General features: G+C 45.5%; 1 protein-coding gene across 1 annotated transcript in view; it reads left to right on the top strand.

The window, feature by feature from the left end:
* Positions 1-22,571, top strand: part of LOC142572925 (diuretic hormone receptor-like) — a 218,389-nt gene that overhangs the window by 138,470 nt on the left and 57,348 nt on the right. Inside the window, exons 5-7 of the mRNA XM_075682382.1 lie at positions 9,939-10,030; positions 13,342-13,427; positions 21,067-21,187. Of these exons, the coding sequence (XP_075538497.1) occupies positions 9,939-10,030; positions 13,342-13,427; positions 21,067-21,187 (299 nt within the window). The remainder of the gene's footprint in view (positions 1-9,938; positions 10,031-13,341; positions 13,428-21,066; positions 21,188-22,571) is intronic.

Genomic DNA, 22,571 nt, shown 5'->3' with positions numbered 1-22,571 from the left:
ACTCTTAGCACACACCGGTCGTCATGGCGCTGCCGTGCGCGAAAGAGGCCGCGGCCAATGCAGGAGAGTGCACTCGGGGTGCTGCCTCGCACAGCCACGAGGGCGGCTGGTGAAGGCAGCAGCCACTTTGCGAACTCTGTGCGGAAAGGCGGCGGGGTGTCGGGCGCGTCATCCCGTACGTACCGTATAAAAGCCGGCGCCGCGTTGTGCCGGCGGGCAAGAACGTGAGTGCGTGGTGTGGGGTGAAAATAGGTGGTTCAGGAGCCAGCGGCGTGTCGACGGCGATGACGACTGCGCTTCAGTGGTGAAGACCACGCTACAGTTGGTTTAGTCAAGAAGCAACCAATTTCACTGTGATAACAATTATATGGAAACACCACGCGAATTTTCATACTCTTCTCGTTGTCGGCATTGCTGTGAGGCTCCGCATATATTTAGGCATATGTACCCTACATGTTTATGCATGCCGTATATGCGGATTATGTTGATACAGTATTGAAACACAATAAGTTTCTCATACCTGAGCCTATGTTCTCCACTAAATTATTGCTCAGAAGTTTGAGAATGACTGTCACAAACGAATATAAAGAAACATGGCATTCGCTGCGCATGCCTTTCATCCTAAAATCTTCTGAGGCATAATAAATAATAGTAATAGAATCGTAATAAATACCATATCAATGGGCAAACCTGAAATTGATGTAATTTTATTGGCGTGGCTCTTTACAAGAACTGCGGTGGAGCGGACGCAATACAGAGCGTGTTAAAGCTTTTATGGGTGCCAGGAATATCGGCGCACTTCGCTTATGTCACGTCCACATTAGTTGGCCTCGCGTGTAGTTATAACCTCGTCCGAGACAATCTCTACGCTAAGCCTTGCTATAGCATTCAGTGCTTCGCTCTTCGTGTGAAATTGCACCTTTTTTGTGCAGTTGTTCGTACATCGATTTTAAAGCGAATAGCTTTCTTTGTTCTTTCGCCCATTTTAGTAGTGGGTGGACTCTGACCGTGGAGACAAAGGCAGCAGCGATACAAAAGGCCCGTGCTATCGCGGAACCGAGTATCGCGGGGCACGTTCGAAGGCAATCTATTAAAGGGAGCCTGAAATGATTGTGTTGCTATTGTACAAACATACTTAGCCATCAGGGTAGGTCCTTCTGATCAATAACTGACACATCTAAGTGCTGCGCGTAAAGCCTGCAATTTGTTACGAGGTTTTAAATATATTTGTGGCGACAGATTGAAGCACGCCACTCGTCTGAGTTTTCAACCGCCCCTGACCATGTAACGCGGGGTGACCATGTGACGCCTGTAAGGCCAGATATCCGATTGGCTTCCCAGGGCACATCATGAGAAAATTTTCCAACTTTATGGCAAACAGATGTTGTTCGTAATGGTGGAAACTGTTAATTAGTTTCTGTATGAAAAGTACCAGAAAGAGAATGCACAAGCACAATTTATCACTACTCTTCAGACTTGGATCCGGCACGCAGCAAGTGTCGTCTGCTTGTCTTACATTGTGCTCCGTGTTGACGAGAGCTCCATGATCTGTGTTGGTCTCGATCTTTCCTTTCACAATCACTGTGGTTCGCTCTTATAAGGCTGTGGGCTGGAACCGTAGCAACTGGCAATATGTCAAACTGCAGCGCCGTATCCCTTCGCCTTAGTGCATCGCTCTCGCCTGTATAGCTTCAGTTCAGGCGAAGCGCAACTCGCGCAAGCCGAGAGACAGCGCTGTAGCCTTTTGGACCGTGCTCGCGCACCACGCTCCATTTGTTGCCAGCCTATGACGCGTTGCAGACGAGTCGCCCGTTGCCCGAGCGGAGAGGGAGCGTGATGTAGCAGCGCTTGTCCGCCGGCCATGACGCGTGCGTCTATTTGTCGTACAAAAATCCCTCACGTGACCTGATCCTAGGTGCCTAGGGACAGCATCGTTTAGGGATTTTTGAGAAGGCGCGATGCTGGCGCCGAGCGTGTTCGTCCTCGGCGTGATAGTTCTCTGGACCGCGCGTTATTCAACGTTGCTCATGTAATCGTGCGTGCGTTGCTTGTGTGTTGGTTGTAGGTTCTGTGTACTTGGCGGAAAGCCGTGAATAGTGGCGGTGCGGCAATGCGGCTTTGGCCTCGATGAGCTCTGACACTACAGAATCTGCGTTGTGTGACCCGTGCTTTCTTGAGAACCCGGCGGTGGTGACAATTGAAATATCGAAGTGGCCTAGCGCCTCGGCAGCGAAGTTCTGCGAACCGCGATGTGGCGTCGCCGTGTCCGACTTTGCTGAACGGACATCGAGGGATGTGCTGCTCGCTGCAAGTCATGTAAATGCAACTGCGTCGACCTCCCACTGTTCAGCGCTGAATGTGTGTTTGGTGTGCTGTGCTTGAAACGAGTGGTGCAGCCGTGCAGCGGGGGTGGCGGAGGAGCAGAGTGGCTTAGGGTTTTCGTTCACAGACATGTGCTCCCGTCTTGGTCTCATTAGCGGCTGTCGCGGGATTGTGGTGTACTAGCTTCTTGCCTAGTATGAAGTTTACGACGCTAACACACAGCATGTTCACGTTTTTCCGCGCTATATATTATTTGCATGACGGCCGAGTTGAAAACGAGACATATAGTGTTCTTTGCGTTTGTGTGTTGTAAATTACGTTCTATTGTGGAAGTTCTGGGAGTCTTATTACGCAAGGAGTGCGAACGTAAACACATATGTGTGTCTGAAATTTTGAATTACCGATAATACCCTTTACGACTGATAAGTGGGCTACACGGCCTGTGTGAATCAGCTACCGTATGTTGCGACGCTCTTTCGTGTGGTAGAATGATGCATGGTGCGCGTTTATTTCTGTACTGTTGTAAAAACCATTTGTTTATTCACTCAATACAAATGTACGGCTTCTTCGCCGCAGTACAGCTTAGTTTCGCGGTGAAGCATACTAGAACTGGGAGGGGGCCGTTATCAGCCAGCATAGTATGTCCACTTAGGTGACCTGAGAGGTGCGGGTGCGCTAGTGTATAATTAAAGAACTCTTATTATGTCCAGTGACAGTGCAGATCATTAACTGTAGCACCAAAGTAGTGGACCACTACCAGAACAAAGGCATGTAGTATGCCCATCTCAATTCTTGTGCTTATGCCAGTCTTCTTTTTTACAGCAATAGCTGCTATGGGCTAACTCCCCTGGTTGTTCTGATGTCTACTGGTGTTGTCACTGGAATTCCCGAATTTCTTGCTAGAATATTGCAAATAAAGTTCTCGTTGTGCTGCGAGGATTCAAACATACGATCAAAAGAGTGGCAGTCCACAATTCTAGATTTCAGCCACTCTGCTGAAGGTACAGTCGTGGTGAATACTGATCCCGGAGAGCGTGATCTAGCCAACAGGTGCCTAGATTGGCTAACACCTGCTCAATGTCTGCGTACTGTATATAGAGCTGGCATCCACACCTTCAAGTTCTTACACATCACCTTCCCACTTGTGAAGGCAGTCCTATGTTAAGTTTTCTTCTTGCATGTGATGACAATGATTGGGTGCATCTGCTTCATTAATCTTCTTCTAGTGCTTGGCTTCTCAGATTTACTGGATGGAGCTGTTGGTGTCTTGCTTTCCTCAAGCAAAGCGCGAGACATAGCAATGCGTAGCCCAAATATAGATTTGAGAAAACGAAAAAGAATTCAGCAGTAAGAAGCTAAAGGGTTGTTTTGGTGTAGATCAGTGGCTAAGTCCGGGTATGAAAGAGGAGGAAGAAAAGCCAAGTCTTTCCACTTCAACACTGAGACACAACTGCCACAAATAAATAGGACTCTTACTTATTTTACTTTTTTAAGGAGATTACCGATTTGCATTGACAAGTGTCCACTTCAGCAAACACTGCATGAAGTAAGCTTCCTGTGCATATTTCACCAGCTACTGCATCATTGTTTCACATTATGAGTGAAACTGCAATTTTCTTTATGCCAGAACTTGCCCAATTTTGTGTTTTGCAGTGGGATGTTAGCAGTGCTAATAAGGCACCTAAATACTCATGAATAGTAATACAGAGAAAAAAAAGTAAGAAAGCAGTGGCTTTTTGTGCGTAGACTATGCATACACCTGGTGCTCTTATGGTCATTTTTTCCCTATCCGCTCAGCCATTCTAAACAAGAAAAGTTTATAGACAATTAGTTTATACACAGATCACAACTAAACCACAGGTATCGTTAGTAAGCAAAGTATATTTATTCGGTGACATTTTCTGCAGCCCTGCTATTGAGCTTTCCTTCCTTCCTTTTCAGCTGTGCAGGTTCATTAAGAAGTGATGATACAGTTTGACAATTTTAATCATTGAAAGACTTAGCGAAACCTTTTTCGGGTTGTTTTTTCTTGGTTTCAGACTCTGCACATTGCATTTGAAGGCATGTTTTCTGTGTTTGTTGCTTTTTCTTTATGGGTAGGGCATGTCAACATTTTTTACACCATTTCAAGTATGTGGTGCCATAGACTGTTCTTAGATGAAGTCTTGCCCTTTCATTCTGTACAATATGATGTCTGTTTTTTTGTGTCCAAGGCCGTTTTACAGCGTGATTGTAGCATTTTGCTAAGTTTTGCCTCTATCACCTAAGCTTGAAAGATTGCTACCCACTGGTGGTGGCATGACGCATGTCACGTTTCTTTTTCAATAAAAGGAAGTCTGTCACTTATCCTGTGCACTGGTTGCCTTTTGTCTCTTTGAATTGCAATTTGTTGCCTATATTTGCTCTTTTGTTGCATTTCAGATTAGGAATGGCTATCATAATTGACATTTAACCATATTGCACACAACGTGGATGATATGTAATTGCAATATATGGCCACCATAAATATCATAGAAGTAAATAATTCAAGAATAGTGCCTTTGCATGGTGGTGCAGCCATGAATTGTGGCTATAAGGTACCAGCGCTGCAGATAGCACTGCTTGTGCAGAATATAGTGCAGCTCTACTACTTTCAAACATCATTGTTTTTATCTGCATTTGTATAGCTCCAGTTTCTGTGAACAACACACATCTGGTGGAAGGGTGGCTTGCACCTGCAGTTGGGTCCAATGAATAGCCAAATTTCTGCCAGTTTTCATGTTATTACCATATTAGTAAAGGCAGTCGTTCTTATAGTAGCCTGGTTGCCCAGTGTAAAAGCCGCTGCAGGGTGTCAGGATCTCATACACATCTTCAGCTTTGCAGGGGACACAGCATCTGGCACATAGTTTGTCACAGGCCATGTATTCGGGGCAAGTTGAGTTCACTCACTAGCAAAGGGAGAACCAAGCTTGTCGGATATGAAGTAAACGGCCTGTATACTCAGTGGCCTTCATTTCGTGTGACATATGTGGTTATAGCGACCCTTGTTTTAAGTATTTCTTGTCTAGCAGCGGTCGTTTGCTTTTTGAAACACTCAGGATAGCTTTTAGCAAGCTGGACAGGAATAACACTGAAAACCCAGCAGATGTTAATTGTCGCACTTATCATGCGAAGCTTCATACAGTATGATGAGGGCGTAAATAAATGAGGGTGTTCCTCAAGGCCTTGTAGCACATGTTACACGAGTTTGGAGCAACATGATGTATAGCACTTTTTTGATCGCATGCTATAGGTTAAGCAGGTGTGGCCATGGTTGAAGTGCAGTGCAAGGTCAAGAAAACAGATATCTATGAGCAGCACCCTGCTAAGGAGACTCTGGGAAAACTAGTGGGAAGCCTGTTGAACATCTGATTGACTCACTTGCTGGCCCCACCAGGCAAAGTATGATAAAGAGAAGGAAGTCATCAACACATCAGAAGGTTTTTACATATAAACAATGTGCTAAGGTCATAACATGCCAACAAGTCTTAGTGCGCAGGCTATGCACGACCAACTACATATTGTAACTAACAAGGATGGAGTGGACAAAAAAAGAACAGCGGCTCCATTAATTTAGTTTCACTGGTATCGACAGTGTTTTGTAAGCGTACATTGCCATACTCCCCAATGCCTTCTTGGGTGACATCAGCAAAGACCAGCTTGAGGCAAGGGGTAATAGACGTCTTTACAAGCTAAAAATGCATGAATGCATGGACAGCACATTGTGTCCAAAAAGTAGGCACTTCACAGGGGCACTGGAGAAGGAACAGGTTATTAACAGTGGGCAAAGACAAGCTACTAAACACCCAACACTGTTGCCATGTAACGACCTCTGAAACAATCCCTCTTAAAGAGGAAATCATCTTTGTGTATCCATAAAGAGGGCAGATGGGTAAAGCCCCTTCAGTAATGCTGCCAGCTTCAAAAGCCTATTTTGCACATCCTGAATGCTTCCTTCTTAAGACTTTGCTGGGTGCAAGCATTCTACTGTCCAAAAGCTGTCATTTAGAGCACTGTTGGTTTGGTGGCAATAAAGTTCAAAAGCAATTGCAACAAACCTCCCTTCCAAATTGGCCTGGATGCTCACGGTGCTTATGAAGCAGCACCATGAGGCAAGCAAGGTGAATGGATGCCTCCAAGCCCTTGTTCGTTTATCACACTGTTCTGTTAGTAACAACCATGAGACTTGAAACCAACAAGCTCAAGCTCAGCACTCGCATGGTTACTGCAGAGGATTCATAAACAGCACAAAACAGAAAACTCAAGGGAAAGGATAAAGCACCATTTAACACTTAGTATTGCTACAGCACACCCCCTTCTTTTATTTTGTCTGGTCGTGCTACATCTTTTTACTATATATAGGCATGAACTTAGGTGATGTTCCCAATCAGTGTCTAATATTTATATACACTATCTGCTGGTTCAATGGCGTTCTAAACACTGCAATGGAAGCTTCAAGTAGAAAAGGTGCCTGGAAGAAAAAAAAAAGCTGTGCTGCAACCATCTTGGCAACATCTTGTCCCCTTAATAAAATTTGTGCTTTCATATCAACTTGAGCCCTCCAGTTTAGAGTAAAGTACCAGTGCGCTTATGAACAATGAATCAATTCTCAAAGAGCATGTGCAGTCCAGCCAAAAGCAGGGGCAAGAATCTGCAATGTGCTCCTGCATTGAAGGTGAATAACACGTGCCATAATGGCGAATGTGCTTTAGTAAGCTTCATTGCAATATTAATTTGTAATGTACAAAGAATTGTCCATGAAGCTTACCACGAGCACAGATGCACTTGCAAATTATGTCACAATTGAAAGTAACGAGCACAGTGTAAACCTATGTGCCCTTTCCACTCTTAGTATGCTTTACTGCACGATGCTTATTTACACCCCTGCATTGCGGTGTAGCAAGCTACAAAAGAACGGTTGCATAATTAGGCTTTTTACGATTATCTTTCTCGCAATACACTATTATTTCGCGGTGAAGCCTAAGCAATGTACTGCAGTGAAGCATACTAAAAGTGAAAAGGGGCCACTGTCACTGGACATAATAAGACTTCTTTAATTATACACTCGCGCACCCGCCGCCTCTCAGGTCACCTAAGTGGACATACTATGCTGGCTGATAGCGGCCCCCTCCCACTTTTAGTATGCTTCACCGCGTAACTAAAATGTACTGCGGCGATGAAGCCGTACATTTGTATTGAGTGAATAAACAAGTGGTTTTTACAACAGTAAGAAACGCGCACCATGCATCACTCTACCACACGGAAGAGCGTCGCAATATACGGTAGCTGATTCACACAGGCCGTGTAGCCCACTTATCAGTCGTAAAGGGTATTATGGGTAATTCAAAATTTCAGACACACATATGTGTTTATGTTTAAGTTCGCACTCATTGCGTAATAAGACTCCCAGAACTTCCACAATAGAACGTAATTTACAACACACAAACGCAAAGAACACTATATGTCTCGTTTTCAACTCGGCCGTCATGCAAATGACATATAACGCGGAAAAACGTGAACATGCTGTGTGTTAGCGTCGTAAACTTCATACTAGGCAAGGAGCTAGCGCACCACAATCCTGCGACAGCCGCTAATGAGACCAAGACGGGAGCACATGTCTGTGAACGCGCAAACCCTAAACCACTCTGCTCCTCCGCCACCCCCGCTGCACGGCTGCATCAATCGTTTCAGGCACAGCACACCAAACACACATTCGGTGCTGAACAGTGGGCGGTCGACGCAGTTGCATTTACATGACTTGCAGCGAGCAGCACATGCCTCGATGTCCGTTCAGCAAAGTCGGACACGGCGACGCCACATCGCGGTTCGCAGAACTTCGCTGCCGAGGCGCTAGGCCACTTCGATATTTCAATTGTCACCACCGCCAGGTTCTCAAGAAAGCACGGGTCACACAATGCAGATTCTGTAGTGCCAGAGCTCATCGAGGCCAAAGCCGCATTGCCGCACCGCCACTATTCACGGCTTTCCGCCAAGTACACAGAACCTACAACCAACACACAAGCAACGCACGCACGATTACATGAGCAACGTTGAATAACGCGCGGTCCAGAGAACGATCACGCCGAGGACGAACACGCTCGGCGCCAGCATCGCGCCTTCTCAAAAATCCCTAAATGATACTGTCTCTAGGCACCTAGGATCAGGTCACGTGAGGGATTTTTGTACGACAAATAGACGCGCGCGGCCATGACTCGTTGTTTTGGTTGCCAATAGATGACGCCAAAAGCGGACTTGCTTTCTTTAGCAGTCAGTTGAAGGGGCTCTAGGCAGTCGCTGCAGAGCGCAGGCCACGCGCTCACGTGTTCCCCTTCATAAAGACGACAATGTACTACATGCGCCCTGTACGGCAAACAGTGGCAGATTTTCTATTCTAAAAGCTACGAAGGAGCCTATTTACGCGCAGAAATACCGCTGAGTTAAGTATAATCGCACCCGATGACTACCGGCATCTCGTTTTTTTAGATATTTACGGCAACGTTCATTACGCGACTTGCACACCTGCAGCCTTTACATACTAAGGCTGTTACAACGAACAAATTCGGCTGTTTCACTACAGTTTCTTTATTCGCTTGGCTTAACAACAATACTTACACGTGGGGGGTGGGATGTTTATTCGATGCGGTAAGTGTAATTTCTTCCTAAAGGTACAATAATGACCACCAACAATGACAGCGAAAGCAGACGCGTGCTTTGCCCTACCAGGAAACGCAATCCTCACTCGAATATCACTCTGTTCAAAGATAATGAGCTCTGGATATGATATTGAGATACCTCATGCAGACGTAGACTAAGATGTCATCCTAGGTTTATAAACTGTATTTGTTGCTTGCCGCTCGATTCGCTTAGCTGGCACTGTTCCGCAGCGGTGGGTCAAGTAGTCTTGAGGAAAAGTTCAATCTTAAGTTCGCCCAAAGCAGTAGTCATTGCCACTAATATGAATATATTGATGTGTGCGAGCAGAAGCGGCATTTTCTATAGCAGGCAGCGTACTCGCAGCGTGCTCGCAGTTCAGCCAGCTAAAACATCCTAGCAATAGGATTTAGCGTTTCAAATAAACGGAATGCGTAATTTTTCTTTTCACTTTTTCTGCATCAGAAGTTTTGAAAGGCTTTTTAAGTGCGGATATGTGCCCTTGTTTTGGCACCTGTCCGCGGCAAGTCTTCGAACATCCCCGTGGAACGCAGCGACGTCATCATTGTTATGGTTGATGCTACGCCTAGACTGAAGACCGAAAGATTGAAGCCGAATTTACTAGTGTTTATGTACGTAAGTGCTCTTTAGCATTCGCCAGTAACATTTGCTAATACTTTGTTTAGCATCAGCATTGGCTAAAAATCTAATCTGGTGAGCAATTTAGCGAAAGTCTTTCTTCTTTATGTATACGGCACGCGGTCCATACCAGAGATGGTCATTAACGGATAGACATCATCAGCCACGAAACAGCTACTGCCAGCTTTACAAGATTAGGATAGTGTTCTGGCTAGTAGGTAATGATCCAGCAATCGTGTTGCAGTCTTCTTGCTGAACCGCTCAGACGCCACGCTCTCATCCTTCCCTCTTTTTTGTCCACGCAGAAAACGCGTCGCGGTTCTGCTCAGCCGCCGGCATCTGGGCCAGCAAATCGGATTACTCCCACTGTGTTCCCCTCTTCGAGGTGGAAAGGCCGGTGAGTATGAAACAGTGGCGTTACATTTTGCATGACGTGTTTTGTCAGTGAATGGTGTGTGCGTTTTTCTCGCGCAGTTTACCAGGTCGCGGGATCGAATCCCGGCCATGCACGGCGGCCGCATTTCGATGGGGGCGAAATGCGAAAACAACCGTGTACTTGGATTTAGGCGCACGTTAAAGAACTCCAGGTGGTCTAAATTTCTGAAATCCCTCATTACGGCGTGCCTCATAATCAGAAAGTGGTTTTGGCACGTAAAACCCCATAACTAATTATCGCGCAGTTTGCGGTGCGGGTAATCGCGTACATCATTACTCATTCTCAGACAAGGCTTACTGCGAAGACGTTGCGGCTTTAAACGAAATCGCGGCTCGACCTCGTATGGGCTCCGTGAATAGCGAACACACGTACAGAAATAACTTTGTGTTCGGTGTTCGCATTCCTTGGTTTCAGGGAAGTTGCGACACATTCGATGTTGCATAGGCAGAGCAAGATGTTGTAAACCGCTATATCGATTACGATAGAAGCCAAGGTAAGAAAATTATGATGATGTGTGACGTTTCATGACGCAAGGCCCAGTTGTGGCCTAAGGGCGCAACGACATACGGTAATGAATTGCGCAAGTAAAACCTATAGAATGACCAAATTCAGTTACAAACGTAGATGTGATGCGGCTGTAAGGAGGTCTAAAAACGGGTCGCTTTAAACTGCGTAAAATATATCAGGATCAAAATAATGACAATGACTCATGATATGAGAGGGCATAAAAGTTTTGGTATGAAGTAGTGATACCATAGGTCAAAAGCGTGGCAGTTTGGGCGAGTTAGTACGCCATGACTGTTTAAGGCTTGTTGCGCTGCTCAGAAAGAGCAAGAAAGGAAGGAGGTAGGGGTAATGAAAAGGAACGGAAAACAGAGTGCGCTTAAAATAGCGCTCACTCTGTTTTCCGTTCCCTTTGATTACCCCTACCTCCTTCCTTTTTTGCTCTTTCTGAGCTGCGGTACAAGCCTTAAACATTGATAGCATAAGATGCATACACGCATTGCTGCCTCCATAGGCTGGTCATATTTTCGGCTGTCCCTATTAAATTATATTGGCTCACCTAGGCGGGCCTTTGGCCCTCCCCACCAACTCGCAGGGCACGCAACAAAGTTATTTCTTCATCCACCTCCTCCTCCTCCACCACGCTACTTTGTCATGACTAGTTTGCACAGTATTTCGCTATTCCTGCAACCTGTTTCAAAATTATATGTGTACACAGCCCAATAAAGAGGTACATTTAATTAGGGAAAACCAGACAACCACACGCTCGTAGCAATTGCTACGAAGTAAACCTATACGGGTTCCTTGAAAGAAAGACCTCGCAGTTGGAGAAATATTCGTTCGGTCCGGGACTCGAGCCCGGGACCGCCGCCTTTCCAGGACAGCCGCTCTAGCATCTGCGCTAACCAGGCGGCTAGCAGACAGCAGGGCGGAATCGAATTCGTGAACAACTCGAAGGAAAGGCAGGAGAGTTTCACGTAATAGTTCTGAAAAGTGCATAGTGTGAAAAATTATATATATATATATATATATATATATACATATATAGTGCTCGGCTAACCTAAAACTTCAAACAACCGAATGAGCAACAATCAACTAAAAAGCGTTTCGCTTTGGCGCACTGCCCTTGCTGCGCTGCGAAGGTGCTTTCAATGGGCACGTCTGTTCCCTTCGGTGTCAGTTGAGACAAGTCACTCACGTGTGAGCTGATGCGGGGATGCGAGCACCATATCGTGGTGGTGTAAGGAACCCAGCAGCCCAAGCGCCGCGCGCACTCTGCATTAACGGGTTGGCCTATTCGGCAAGAGAACGGCCAGGCCACTGGCACGATAACAAAACCCGGCGAGGTTCACAAAAAACTTTGAAAATATTTCATTCGCAGAGTGTCCGGCTCTATAGTACCTGTAGCTGCTAGGGCGTTATCCCTGCAGCGCAACAGCGTTGCTTCGCATGATCCGACACGCTAACATGTCGCCCACACGTAATGTTAGAGCAGTGTGCGAGGAGCTTCAGCGAAGTGCCAAACCTTGCTATTGCTTTCGAAACTTCGCGCTTAAGGCATGACTGCCAAAATTTTACAGCGAGACTGTTAGTGCGACTACAGAAGCTCGCGAAAACGGTACAGGCGTGTTTTCATTGTGCTGCCTGACGACCAGATGATTCACTGTGATTACATTTCAATGAAATTTGGGAGCACGTTAGCAGGAGCAAAGGAGTCGCTTAAGGCTGATGGCGTTATACGAAACGCTTGCTAAGTTTGCTAGCACCCTTGAGAGAGCCAAATATTGCCTAATGCTTCAGAAAAGATGGTGGTAATCGGCCGCATGGCCCTTGCCATGGTATAACTCCCTTATTTTTTTTTCTGCAACCTTGCTTTAGAGAGAACACACCATGGCGTAATGCGCATGCAGTATCATGACACATTTTTTTTTGTACCGCTTCATTGGGGACCTGATTGGTGTAGTACAACGAATATTCCTCTTTGCAGAGTTTCTTCTCGCGGGACTAGCTATGGTGCGACACACATAATGTATTTATGATTCGTTTCCTACTATTGCAAATAAACATCAGAACACGAGTCCTACTGCGCGATACTACAGATAATCGACTTGATTTCAGCATTTTATGAGGGCATGTTTACTTTCCTCCTCAGTTACATTATGCTGATAAGTTCTGTTATTTCACTTCTGTAGCCATTTGACTGCTTTAGTATAATTGTTTCTTATTTAGTGAGATATATCGTGTGCCTGTACACCTTGTCCATACTTCGTACATAATTTACAATATTGGACCTACACGGTCTTGTTTGAAAAGGGTACAATGATGTATGTATAGTATGCACATTACTTCACTGCTAAGCAACGTACGGGTAGCAGGGCCTACGTAAGGGAAAAAATTCTCTGGCGTTACCATTGCCATACAGGACCTTCAATGTGTCTAAAATATTGCCTAATAATGAGAAAATATATTTAAAAAGATGCATTTCAGGCAACTTTAATGCTCTCTAAATGACTATACAAAATAACGAGAAGACAAGTAAAGCGTTGAAGAGAATCCTTGAAGAAGACAAGTCCAATTGTCAAAACGTTGGCTCCTGCTTTCTCCTGCGTTTTGCTCATCGTCTTGAATTTTCATCTCCCGCATTCTCCGTGTTTTCTCTACACAAAATAAGTATTTTATGAGCTTCAGATATTGATAAGTTTCTTCATATCTAGGTCTTGACCCAATGACGACATCTACCGACACATATCTTGTTTTCTTTATTGCAGATAGATGGAACTACCCTGTACTACATAGGATATGGAATGTCCCTATGTGCACTAAGCATCGCCTTGTGGATCTTCATTTACTATAAGTGAGTACATATGCTGCTACATAAAACGGGAGCTTTAGCTGGCTTTCGCTTAAAAAGTGACCAAATATTTACAACCAAGAAAGGAATGCTATGTATAATAAACTGAAAAGAACATGCAGTTGGCAGAAATCATAAGCTAGCCTCAAACAACTACACGTGAAACGCCGGAAATTCTCCTGAACCTTATGTGCTGACTTGTTATGATCTCATTTTCTGCGTTTACTCCTTAACCGTATATTTTAATGCGCAGAAATCTTGGCCACTTTAAACCGATTTTCTGAAATTGTTATCTGGATGATTTCATAGGTTGATCTAAAAGATAGTGCAGTAAAAAAATTGTAATGTCCCAGTCAAAAAAAGAAAAGAGAGGAAGAAGATCGATGTAAACAGTAAACAGTTGATCAATCTCGGATCCTCTTCCCACGTTTCTCACGTAATAGAATCATTAAGCAAATCACACTTAAAGATAGAGAAGAAGAAAAGTTAATTTTTTCAGAGAAACATGGTGTTCCTTGGCAGAGTCCTGGACAGCTTCACGAAAACGACAAAGGGACAGTCCGTCCAACGAATCAAGGAACCTCATAGGCTCTACGATGCTCACTCACTGCGTGTGTTCTTAGGATTGACAGAATATTTATGGGCGTTCATTAAAGACTTTGCCGCAATATCCAGGTGTCTTAGAAGGCTCATTTAAAGGGCAGTTCCGTTTGTGTGGAGCGACGTGTGCGACCATGCATATGAATAACTGCTATGCGCAATATCATCAGATCCAATCCTGATATTACCCGATTTCGCAAAACCCTTCGAGCTCTTCACTGACGCGTCCAGTTATGGAACAGGAGCAGTGTTATACCAAACACATTCTAACGAAGACCAAATCCACCAGTTGAAGGTCATTTGCTATTACTCCTACACCTTGTAGAAAGCAGCAGTAAATTACACGACCACGGAAAAGGAGGCCTTAGCAGTATTGCTGGCGTTAGGATACTCCAGGATTCATTTGGAGGGCCGTCAGTTCAAGCTTTTCATAGACGCTCCGGCTTTGACATATCTCCTGAGCCTTGCACAACCACCGGGAAGAGCGGCAAGGTAGATTAGCGAAATTCGGCATTTCACTTTCGATGTTAACCATTGAAAAGCTACATAACACAGACGCGTTATCAAGGTTACACATACCGCCGATAAACAACTATCAAGGGGCAGACGTCGCAAGTGTATCGGATGAGACTGAAGAGATAATATTGATCGACGGAATGTTCGTTGTCCCTCAATGCTGCATACCTAAAATATTGCAGCTCTATCACGACAGTCCACACTCAGGAGGCCATGATGTCTTTTGGCGGACCTACTGGAAGATTAAGAAACGTTTTAAGCGGAAGAACATGAAAGCCGACGTAGAGGTTCACATCAAGACCTGCCATCAATGTCCGGCTATCAAAGCGAAGTTACATCCAAAAGGAAATCCGATAGCCATTCATTTGTATTCAGAGGTCTCCTTTGAAGTCGTTCATCTCTATTTTGCTGAATTCAAAAAGAAAGGATAGGATGTGCGCCGGACTCAGTCTTGTATAGTGACTGGGGGCCAGTGCACACTTATGGCGGCAGCCAAACCAGGAAGAGAAGATGCAAACAATTTGATTGCAATGATGGAAAGAGAGGCATTTAAACAAACCAAGGTGATTGTCTCTGATAATGGACTGGCATTTCCCAGCAAGAGGCCCTGTCGATGGGCAGCGGAAAAGGGTATCACTGAACTTTTTGGCAACATACCAGCCGGAAGGAAATGCCGGAACGCCTCGTACATGACTAGAAGGCCGTCATTTCTATATTCACAGAATTTCATGGAGGATAGAAGTATGCTCATGAGGCAGCGGTTAGGCATCACAATCAATTTCACACAGCTGGACTTGGCTGTTGCCGTCAGTTTGCTGCCTTTCAGAAGACGACGTGGTTACCAGCAGATTACGAAGTCGGCATAGTAATGAAGATCCATATTACAGACGTTAGGTGAATACAATAGGTACAAAAGTGAACAAATGAAGAAATACTACGACTCGCGCCATGCTACTCGCCGGCCGAACGCACAACGTGCAGATATGGTGCTTTTATGAAAACCTCTTGATTGTTGGAAAAATGCTTTCACGCGCCCTTATGATGTACACAATACGGTGAAGCAGCAAGATATATTGAAGTCGGTGCACTTTGAAGGATCACCAGCAGGAAAGATACAAATTACAACAGTAGGTAACTTAATTCCTTACCATTCGCGGAAGGGTGGCAGTCAGAGACCCGGAGGATGTAATGCCCTAGTCAAAACATAAAAGGAAGAAGAAGATCGAATGTATACAGTAAGCAGTTGATCAGTCTCTGATCATTTATTTTTACAAAAAATGTTAGCCGACCAAGTAAGGAAATGTGACTATTCCGTTTGGCATGCACTGAAATCTAAGTTACTCGCCGTGATTGCTTAGTGGCTATGGTGTTGGGCTGCTAAGCACGAGGTGCGTCATCGCTATGTCTCATCACAAGCTGTGGTCAAATCGTTAGGCAGAGTTTATTGCAATTATTGAGATCGGCTGTTTGCTTTCACGCTGATAGGAGAACGGACACGGTACAGAGCCGTAAAACTTGTTTTATTTCTAGTTAGCAAGTGCTGTCCCAGAATTAGCATTGGTGATGCGCTGACGATGCGGAACGCTATAAAAGCCTAATTGTACACTGCTTCTTTAATTTAATACCCCGCTCTTTAATAGTACGCGGTAACGGTAGCGAGCAAATGCCAAGTAGACGCCTAGCAGACGCTATGGCGCAGGTGAACATAGGTAAGGGCATTCGCCCGTACTAGTTGATAAGGAGGCTGCAAGATAACTACAGGGAAAGCAAACAGGTAAAGCGAAACAGTGCTGTCGAATGCATCTAAACACCGCTTATGGTTACGAACACCATGAGCCGCACCACTCTTCAATTTGCGACTCCTCGCACAACCGTTAACCGTGCGCTGCAAAAAACTTATATGATTGATAGAAACTATTCTCTAACATAGAATGACAATGATTACATAATGTCACTAGGGGAGTGTAGTTTCATTTGATCACTACTGTGCGCTTAGCCGGGACTCTGAAATCCTTATTGTTTTAACTCGCAACTTAAGGCCAGCTAAACCACTTTATGAACAAAAAGCAACATTGCAAATGTTTGTCAAGTAAGAGTTGAGCAAGTGTGATGATGTCCCATTGATGAGGTCAAGAAAAGCTCATCTGTATTTATTCTTCCATGTCCTAACTTTTTTACCGGTGTTTGTATAGGCAGTGAACTCTAAGGGAAGAATGCAGTGGCTCGTCCCATCCATTCAAAGAAGAAAAAAAACGAGTTTGCGCCGTGCTCTGGTATTACTAGCGCCATCATGAAGCCTAGCAGAGGAGTTTTTCCCTGTTCCCTAGCAGGCGCTAGCAATGCTATGGTGGCTAGTGTCACGAGTATCCCATCCTCGTCGCCAGTGTCACGAGTATCCCATCTTCGTCGAACGTGTCACGATCCACCCGGCTTCGTGAACAAGGGAGAGCTCGAGGCACCTTCCGATAGACGGACACTCCGCAGCGTGGTAATGTTGAACGATGACTGACCGCCGGGCAGCCGTGCTCGTCGGTGTTTATTGCGGTGCGGTGAACAATGTTGCCAGCCGAGCTAAGCAAGCCACCGAGCCTGGTGGCGACCAAACATTATGCCTGAGGGGGCGTCACATGCTTGCTACACTGCCTTACCCCCAGTTTGTTTGTTAAATAAAAAACAAACGTTCATGTTCAAAATATGAGGCTCTGCCTCCACCCTAGCTGGGTCGACGCTGCCTGCTATCCAGGCGAGTAACGGTCCGGTGGCCTCTGCCGTCGAGCACTCCGCCTGGGCACCGGTGTTGATGGGTCGGGTGTGGCAACACCGGATGCTGCCTGAGCCAGCCTTGCTCCATCCGGAGGGTTTGTAGTAGTCGGCCTTGCGAGTGGTGCCGGGCTCCACACCGGTCCGATGGGTACCGCACCACTGGCTGTGGTTGCCGCCTGCGAGGTAGGTGGTGCTCCGCTGGAAGCGACTGGTGCTGCCGCTAGTCCTCCTGCGGACTGGAACTGAGAAGTGGCAGTCGAGGGTCCCGGAGCCGCGGTCCCGGAGTAGCGAGTCCAGCTGGTCGCCGAAAACGCAGGCACTCGCTAACCCTCGTAGCGCAGCAACCAACTACGCGAGGGTCTCTCCTTCCCGGCGGCTGCGGTCGTTGAAGCGAAAACGCTCCATTAGAGTGGACCGTGCTGGGTTGAAATGCGAGCGCAGTATGATGAGCAGCTCACCCACCGTCTTAACGTGTAGCGTGGCTGGATTGAGAAGTTCGAGCAAGAGGCTGAAGACGCGGGTCCCGCAGCTGGCCAGGAAGATGTCCCGCTGTTTGGCCTCGGGTGTGTCATTTGCCGGAAAGAACACGTGGACTTGCTCCTCGTAAATTTGCCAGGCGGATCCATCTACCTCGAACGGCTCGAGCCTTCCGTACAGCGGCATGGCGGCAACAACGGAGGGCGGTGTTTCGCCGCTCGTGGCGGCGTGGGACGATCCGTGGGTACTCGTCGCCATCCTCGTCGCCAGTGGCGACGAGGATGGCGACGGAGAAGCAAGATAGAAGCGGAGATACTGACAGGTAGCGCCGGGCCGGGCCGAGAAAGGTCCACGACTGGGAATGAATATGCTGGCTTCACATTTACAGCCGTATTTTGGCAAAAAAAAATAGGCGAAAAGACTTTCTGATTCGCCCTCGTACGTTCTGACAAGAGTGGCAGATTTTGTAAATGAGTCGGTCTCCTGACTTGCGAGCAGATTTATTTGTCAGTACGTGTACCCCTGAGTGACTTTGCTTGTTTTTCATGCGTTCGTATCCAAAAAGAGGTCATACTGCGTATGTTAATTGTTTGTGAAAGTTCGCGGAAACTCCAAAACTTTGTGTTGCCAGACAGCAAGCTCCAAGATTTCCCCTGGGTTCCCTCTTAAAAAAAAGAGTTCATAGCGACTTTAGATACGCTAAGAGAATGAAGGCGAAAGCTTGCGCGCTCACAAGATACTCATTAAATTACTTAGCGTTCACATTCGAATGCGTCGTCACTTCCTATTACTTGTTTTCCCCAAACAAATATCGTGGGCTCATTAGCCTTGATTAACTTTACCTTAATTGCCTATGCCTTGATTATTTTCGACTTAACACAAAACGTCATGAGTTCGACTCCCTTCAATGGTCGTGGGTTGGAGCATCAATGGTGGCATCATCAATTTTTCTTTCATTCAGTTTTGATCACACGAAAGCTCGAGGGATCGACCCTCACCTAAGGTCATGAGTTTGAGTGCCCAATTAACTTTGCCTTAATTAACACTAAATGTCCTGGGTTCGACTGACGCCAATGGTCAAGGGTTCGACCGTCAATGGTGGCACCATAAAGTTTTGTGTCATTGAATTTTGATCTCACGAAAGATTGACGGTTCGACTTCCACCAATGGTCGTGGGTTCGATTAGCTTAATTAACCGTGCCTTAATTAACGCCAAATGTCGTAAGTTCGACTACCGCCAATGGTCATGGGTTCAACCATCAATGGTGGCGCGATGATGCCACCACTGATGAATTTTGGTGCCATTGAATTTTTATCCCACCAAAAATTGCGGGTCTGACTTCCACCGAATGTCGTGGGTATGAGTTCCTTAATTAACATCAATTGTCGTGGGTTCGATTGTCGCCAATTGTGGTTTCTACCATCAATAGTGGCGCCATCAATTTCAGTGCCATTGAATTTAGGTTCCACCAAAGGTTGTGTGTTTAAGTGCCTTCATTAACTATATTTTATTAGCTGTGCCTGAACTAACTTCGCCCTAATCAACACCGAAGGTCATGGGTTCGACTCGCACAAATGGTCGTGTGTACTACCATAGATGGTGGCAACACCAAGTTTGGTGCCATTGAATTTTGATCCCACCAAAGCCCGAGGGTCCGACTCCCACCAAACGTTGTGGTTTTGAGTAACTTAATTAAGTTTGCGTTAATTCACACCAAAGGTCGTGGGTTGACTCCCACCAAAGGTAGGAAGTTAGAGTTTCACCAGTAGTCGTGGGTGGTACCATCAATTTTGGTGCCATTTAATTTGGATACCATAACGCCAGACGCTCAATTTATCGATAATTCCCGGCAACGCAGTTTTCGAACATTGAGTCATTGAAGGCTTTCACCCTAATAACACCCAATTTCCAAGGCCCTAAATAAAAACAAAGGACCCTAAATATACCCTTGTTTTGGCAAATGCTTCACTATATCTCATGCAACCATCACTATAGACAAGGTATCTTTACGCAATTTTGCTTATATTCAGCAGTATACCTAGCCCATGCCTCTGCATGCTACGTCAGCTGCGCACTGGTGTATGTGCCACAATATTCTGTACATATCTGGAGCACATGTGAATACATTGAAAAAAAAATTTGTCAAGCACATCGCACAGTAACCATACAACAGTTCGCCCTTGCTCAGGAATACTGCACTTTGGTACAAAAACCGTAAAAAGAGCGTCATGGCAATGTCGTAGAATGTACAAATTAACTTACATTCTTTGACCCACTGCGCTAGAATAGTGGGTACTTGAAAAATAATTATCGCACATGCAGCAAAACAGATGGAAGGCTACACATTGTGTTTTAATTAGTTGTGGCGTGAGGGATAAAATTTGTTCTTTGGTTGCGACAAATGCTCGATGGCAGTGAGTTCAACTGTGCAATTGGTAAAACTTACTGTGAGTTTTGATATATATTATTTTTTCGTGCATGAAAATCTTGGGCTAACTTCGTAGCAATGGTCGACGCCTTATGACGTACGAAGTGCTGGAAAAGTATGCACAAGCGTAACATGAATGTTTCTATGGGATAGCGAATGAAAAAAAATTATAGCTGGGCCAACTTTCTGCGTCATTGCAAGCGAGCTGATATAAAGGGATTCCTTTAAAGCAGATAAGCTTTGATATCGTGATTATGATGAAAGACTGAAATCGGTTGTTCATTCTGCGCTGATTCGAACAAATTTATAACATTAGCTTTGTGGACATGCCCAATAATGGAAGCAAATTCTAAAGAATACGGGCTCAACCAAACATACGAGTCGAACCTTCTGTTCTTACTAGCAATGTGTATCCAAAATTACAGAAGTCCGAGAATTTAGGAGCCTTAGAAGTGATGCACTCTATATGTATTGTGCAGTTTAGAATTGAGTTCGAATTAGCACATGGAATCCCGTATACTTATGCGATGACACTGAATCGATAGTGATCTCATTTATCTTGCATGCGTATAGTAGCTACGTTGTGCATTATCAACGGAGCAATATTTTTCATCTTTGCTCTTCTCTACATTTTGCGTCCGTTTGCCATTTTTGACTTCGTTTCGTAACCAAGAAACTTGCCAACTTCTACTCGTATATTATCGACAGGTTGTGCTTCCCTCTATTTTCTGTAGGCTGACATTCCATCAGTCATTGTGAAATCTTTACATTGTATAATAACGGGGCTGATTGAGCATGACGGGAATAAACGTTATAGTATCCGTTTTCTCATTGTTGCTTTTCTTTGGAATGCGCAGGGAGCTGCGCTGTCTACGGAATACTATCCACGTCAACCTCATGGTCACCTACTTCCTTATTTCCATCACCTGGATGACCACGGCAACACTGCAGTCTGTACCGTCACCTGCGTACCATAAGGTAGGTGACTTCTGTGCAAGTCCGAAATTTCTGGAAATGTAACGTTTGACAAGTCGGCGGTCACATGAGACTGGGCGAACAGAACTCGTCAGCCGTAGGTACAATCACACGGCTTCAGGCAGAATGCAGCCGCACGTGTTGGTTGCACGCGTGCTATACAACGCAGTAATGATACTCCTGCGTAATGTACGTGTCCTGTCACGTTCCCCCCAAAAATTTTCGAGTGACCAAGTCCATTTGTTCTTACAAATATGCGTCGGAGAAGTTGTGCCGGTATCGAGCAAAAACTGTGAACGATCCAGAGGAAATGCCTGTTAACTTTTCGGAGCTGGTGACCGTCGACATCGTCAGCAGGAAGTGGCCCGACACTGCAGGTCAAATAGCAACCCCTACCTTCGTTCTTAGCCAAAAAGATATGAATTTGACAATTTTTTAGAACCATGTCGACAGAAGCACTTTCTAAATCATATTAACCCATTGAATGTGTTTCCCCACGACCTATTTGTTCTGGGTTTTGAATGACCAGTCCAGCCCGGCTTTTTTCTCTAGTTGCAACTGGAATGCCACCTCTGTGAGTTTAAATGATAGCCCCTCCGGATGTGTTCCTATGTGTCTTAAAGTTGCGCGTACATTTTTCCTTTAAAGCGAGCGCGTGTTATTTATACATTGCTTCTTTTTTATCCTCGGCGAGCTATGGCGACTACGAACCGCAATCTATTAATGCAAAAGCATTACATGCCCCATTCCCGAAAATCCGGTGGCGTCGGCATGACCCAATAACGGTATCAAAAATGGCCGACGGCGCACAGCCTGAAAACGGGCCAAAGAAATGCTCGAATTGACGTCAAATTTCTCAGGGCGGTTGATGTAAACAAGGAAAATGGATCGCATTGAAAATAAAATTTGGCATACTTCGGTCTCGGTGGGAATGGAAGCGGGGCCTCCGGACTGTGACAGGAGAACGCTTGCCCGGCGGCTCCATGGTTCTGGGCTGAATAAAAGTGTACCTAGTGCGTGTCTCTTTGCACACATTACGTAGCTGCCATGTGGCTCACTAAAGGTGTGGCCTAATGCATCCGTCATTGGGCACTTGATGAGCACTGATTGGGGAGGATGTGGCGCCATGCCATGGGTGTTATAACATGAGCGCGGTAAGGACGCTCCGAGGTCTAGAGACGGTATAATGCTTTCGTATTCGGACGCGTAAGCACCCTTAAGTTTCTCTGCGGAATCTTTCTACTCTCGCCAGGATATGGAAGACGCAGTTTGTCTGCAATAATCTGCATGCGTATATCCTTACACTTCAGTTCTTTTCCGGACTGTTATATAGTAGCCGCATTGCTTACAGGACAATATGTGACCTGCACATGGAAAAATAAACTGC

Source organism: Dermacentor variabilis, chromosome 2 (assembly GCF_050947875.1).
Source record: "Dermacentor variabilis isolate Ectoservices chromosome 2, ASM5094787v1, whole genome shotgun sequence".
NCBI classification, from domain to species: domain Eukaryota; kingdom Metazoa; phylum Arthropoda; class Arachnida; order Ixodida; family Ixodidae; genus Dermacentor; species Dermacentor variabilis.
The sequence above is the reverse complement of the archived record's forward strand: the minus strand, read 5'-3'. Positions and strand labels throughout refer to the sequence as shown.